At 36.9% G+C, this 4,198-nt stretch overlaps 1 protein-coding gene across 7 annotated transcripts in view; it reads right to left on the reverse strand.

The window, feature by feature from the left end:
- LOC104870857 (phosphatidylinositol 3,4,5-trisphosphate 3-phosphatase TPTE2-like) overlaps positions 1 to 4,198 on the reverse strand; it is a 115,175-nt gene that overhangs the window by 24,043 nt on the left and 86,934 nt on the right. For 6 of the 7 annotated variants that reach the window (XM_033760023.1, XM_010636638.2, XM_010636637.2 and 3 more), the window contains one exon: positions 188 to 249. In XM_033760023.1, coding sequence (XP_033615914.1) covers positions 188 to 249 — 62 coding nt within the window. The remainder of the gene's footprint in view (positions 1 to 187; positions 250 to 4,198) is intronic. The other variant, XM_033760025.1, reaches the window with a different exon arrangement.

Consider the following 4,198-nt stretch of genomic DNA (forward strand, 5'->3'; position numbering starts at 1 on the left):
TTTTTTTTTTTTTTTTTTTTTTTGTACCGAGGATCGACCTCGGGCCCTTGCTCTTGCGAGGCAGGTGGTGGAACCACTGAGCTAAATCCCCGCCCGCAAAAAGTAATCTTAATGCTCTACCAGCGATATTTCGGAAACAGCAAACTCAGTCACACAAAGATAGTCCACACAGCAACACCTGGCATACCTTTGCAGTTAGAAACAATCTACAGGTAATAAGGTAGGCGCAAACCATAGTTCCAGTTCTTCCTAGAAAAGAAAAGAAGTTAGTTCAAAAAACCATTGTTTGCCGTAGAGCTCCGTGCAAAGAGACACTCAGAAATACTCAGCGTGCATTTCATATGGATTTTTTTTCACCCTGAATTAGCCAGGAATGTTTTCCTCTGGTATTCGGTGTCCTGCGGGCGTGGTGCATGTGCTCTTTTCCTCCATCACTAATACTCAGCAATGCAGTAAAGAAAGATGTAATCAGCTCTCCTCTAGGACTCCAAAGCTAAGGCTCTACTTACTCAGTAAGAACTAATTATAGGGGTTGGGGATTTGGCTCAGTGGTTCCACCGCCTGCCTTGCAAGCACAAGGTCGCAAGTTCGATCTCCGGTACAAAAAACAAAAAATCTAATTATACACTTTACTTTTGTAACTAATATAAATAAAATACATATAAATGATAAAACAGATCAGATCCCAAAACACCATCTAGCATTTGCAATATCTCTTATTCCTTCCATTTTACCTAAGAGTTTTAATTGTATGAGAAAAGTTTTCAAACATAACAAATACAAAGAGGACAGTAAAATGAACCCTCATGGATGTGTTCTCCGGATTCTGTGATCATCAGGATTTTATTATACTTCATTAATTTCTCTTTTCTCTTCCCTGTCTTCTTCCCTGTTTTTCTTTCTGCTCTGGATTTTAAAGCAAATCTTTGACTTTATGCATCATGTTGCTTCATCTTCAGAGTCTTTTATTTTTATTCTAATTTATATTTTTGTTCTGTCTCCAAAATTGTACTTTGAAAAAAATGTGTTGCATTTTAAAATACAACAATCTTTTGACTTAGGCAGGACATACTGACCATAATTATGGAATTCCAAACTTACCATTTTACCTGAGATACTAACTTTTGTTCTTTAAAAATTTTTTTATTTTATTTATTTATTTTTTGAGACAGCGTCTCACTATGTAGTTGAGACTGACCTGGAACTCACTATGCAGCCCAGGCTGGTCTCGAACTCACAGCAATCCTCCTGCCTCAGCCTCTTGAGTGCTGGGATTACAGGTGTGCACCACCACGCCTGGCTAAAAAAAATTTTTTTTAAATGAAACACTAAACTGATTTTGTAACTAACAATTTACTTTTTTGGCAGGGGATACTGGGGATCGAACTTTGGTTGTTGCACTTAGCAAGGCAGGCGCTGGAACCACTGAGCTAAATCCCCAGGCCCCAACTAGGAATTTGAATGACACTATTCTAAGCTTGGTACTTCTAAAGAGAAGTTTATACCACTTTTTGCTATGACCAAAAAAAAAAAAAGCTTCTTGTTCCCAGAGGGTACCAATCATTAGCATCCTACCTCTTAGATACATTGACTGCTAACATTTCAATTATGGAAGATATCTCTTGGTCTCTGTAACTCTGATTTTTTTCTCACTTGAAAGAAACTTGGAAATTTCCATTACCAATTATACCAGGAGCAGAATTCTGATCTCTCATCTGGCAAAGCAGATAAAGCAAATAAATAAAAATGCTATATACCTGTACATGCCTTAGATATTTTATCATAACTCAGACATAAATATGCTTTCATTCATTAAAATTCTGATATTGGACAAAGGCTTTAACTTTTTACATATGAATTCTTTCTTGGAAAAGCTAGGCTTACTGTAAAAAGATCAGTAAATCATCTATAATCTCTCATTTCAGATTCTTTAGAGAAACCTAGGTGTAGAATTGTAGGCAAAATACACGTCTGGCTGGGACAAGTGCCCCACACGTACATCTCCTAGCACACTATAGTAGCGGCCTAGCTCACGTGTTGAGCCTTGTCTATGTCTGGCTATGGCCTTGCCCATCCCCCCTATTTGGATGCCTCCATCGCCTCTTCCAAGGATAGTCCAATAACCAATCCTGTTAAGCCAAATATATTACTCCCCCTTTGCCACTCCCTTTTTCAAAACTTTCTAAATTGCTGGATGAACTTATTAAAAGTGGAAGCCTTCCAGAAACCTTCCCAGAGTCTGCTTGGTGATTCCGTGCCTTGCCCTCCCAGTCCGAGTCCCTGAACCTTTGTTCGGTGAGCGGGCTTGCAGACAAAACAACATAGAATCTTTTTAGAGTTTTCTACTAGAATTTTTCTCTCAGTGTTTTATAGTGGTCTTGCTTGCGTCTGGTTCAGCCATAATTTTGGTTGTAGCCATTTAACTTCACTAAATATTCCTCAAATATTCAATTTATTTCTCACAAGATTAAAAATCTCTTTACTTTGACATTTGCAGATTTACATAATGTTTAGCATAATTGTCAATTAGAAATGGCAAACCCTGGTGGAAGCAGAAATACATAGGAATAGAAATGCTTACTAGCTTTTTTTCTTTTAGTGCCAAACAGCACTGATCAATGTGTTTATAAAGGGACTGGAGAACAACAGATATTCCACCAAGTCGGTTACACTGATGCCAGCAACACAGCCTTTGTTATCCTGAAGTTAGCAGAAGCACTGTGCATCTCTAGTATAATGCACTTCTTAGCCTTCATAATGATAACAGTAACATTTATTTATTGCTTTACAAATATCACACCTATTTACAACTCTATGAGGTAAAACTTTTGGCACAGAAGGAGAAACAGGGTATGCAAGTCTAACAATTTTCATATAATCAAATATTTTAATGCCAGTGAAGAAGTTAAAAATGTGTCAGCTCCGGCATATTGACTATTTTAAATTAAAGATACTTGAAAACAGCAGGTCCAAGAAGATTACTCAGGCCAATCCTGTCTCTTAAATTAGGAGATAAAATCCCCATGTTAAAGACACCGTTCTTATACCAGAAGAAAAGGTATCATTTTTCTTATGAGAGGCCAACAGAAATATGCACAAACCATCCTTGGAAGACTATTCCTATCTTTCTACTCACTTTCCCCGCACCTAATTAACTCCCCTTGCCTAAGCTCCGTTACCTTGTCATGTTTTCATAATTTCCTACTCTTCCCAGTTTAATTCTATTGTTCATCTCTGTGTCTTTAGTTCTTTATTTCCTCCTAGAGGCTCCCATAGCACGTAAATACTGTAATACATTTGTATGCTTTTTCCTGTTGAGCTGTCTTATGTCAATTTAATTCCCCAGCCCACATAAAAAATTCTAAAAAAGGCAAAGATAAACATTCTGTCTCCTCTGTATCAGTTTTTATGACTTTTTACAACAATCTTTAAGCATCATTCTTTTTCAAGCCATGTCTGTCACCCTTTCCCACAATGCAGAACTTGTACTCCAGATTCCTGAATTCACAAGTAGAGCACAGAGGTAATTTTCCATATATCAAAAGTGACAAGTGTGTGTGGGTGTCCCTTAGATCTTTAAAACCCTTAAGATCTAATTGAAAGAACTTTTTATTCAAGATATTCAGACCTTCATGGCCTTTTATGAGTCTGACTGCTTCAGTTGACACAATGACTCAAATGAAGGTGTATCTTATAGCATCTACGAAACAATGTTAAAGAGTGAGCAAAACTTAAACATCCACTCCTATTATTTAAATAAAAAATGCTCATGCACAACTATAAGACTAAAAAAAGGTAAGTTTGACATAAAAAATGACAGTACAATGTTGAGGCTAGTAAAATGACCAATATTATTGAGACATTAACTCTTCTTGTTTGATATTTACACATTTGATTTCATCCCCATGACAAGACTGTGATGTTGGCACTGTCATCTTGTGCCTTCTATCTATCAAAAAGTGAAGAGAGTTTAAGTAATTCACTCAATGCCACATAATATTAGACATAGCTGGGATTGGAATCCTGTATTTTATTTTTAAAAATCTGTCTTTAACCAGTATGCTGTAGTAACTGCAAATAGATTTTTTAAAAAAATACAGTTAAAAAATAGACTACTGGGCTGGGGATTTAGCTCATCGGTTCAGTGGCCTGCCTTGCAAGTGCAAGGACCTGGGTTCAATGCCCGGTACCAAAAAAA

The sequence above is a fragment of the Fukomys damarensis genome, unplaced genomic scaffold, assembly GCF_012274545.1.
Source record: "Fukomys damarensis isolate Sample0158 unplaced genomic scaffold, DMR_v1.0_HiC HiC_scaffold_38, whole genome shotgun sequence".
NCBI classification, from domain to species: Eukaryota; Metazoa; Chordata; class Mammalia; order Rodentia; family Bathyergidae; genus Fukomys; species Fukomys damarensis.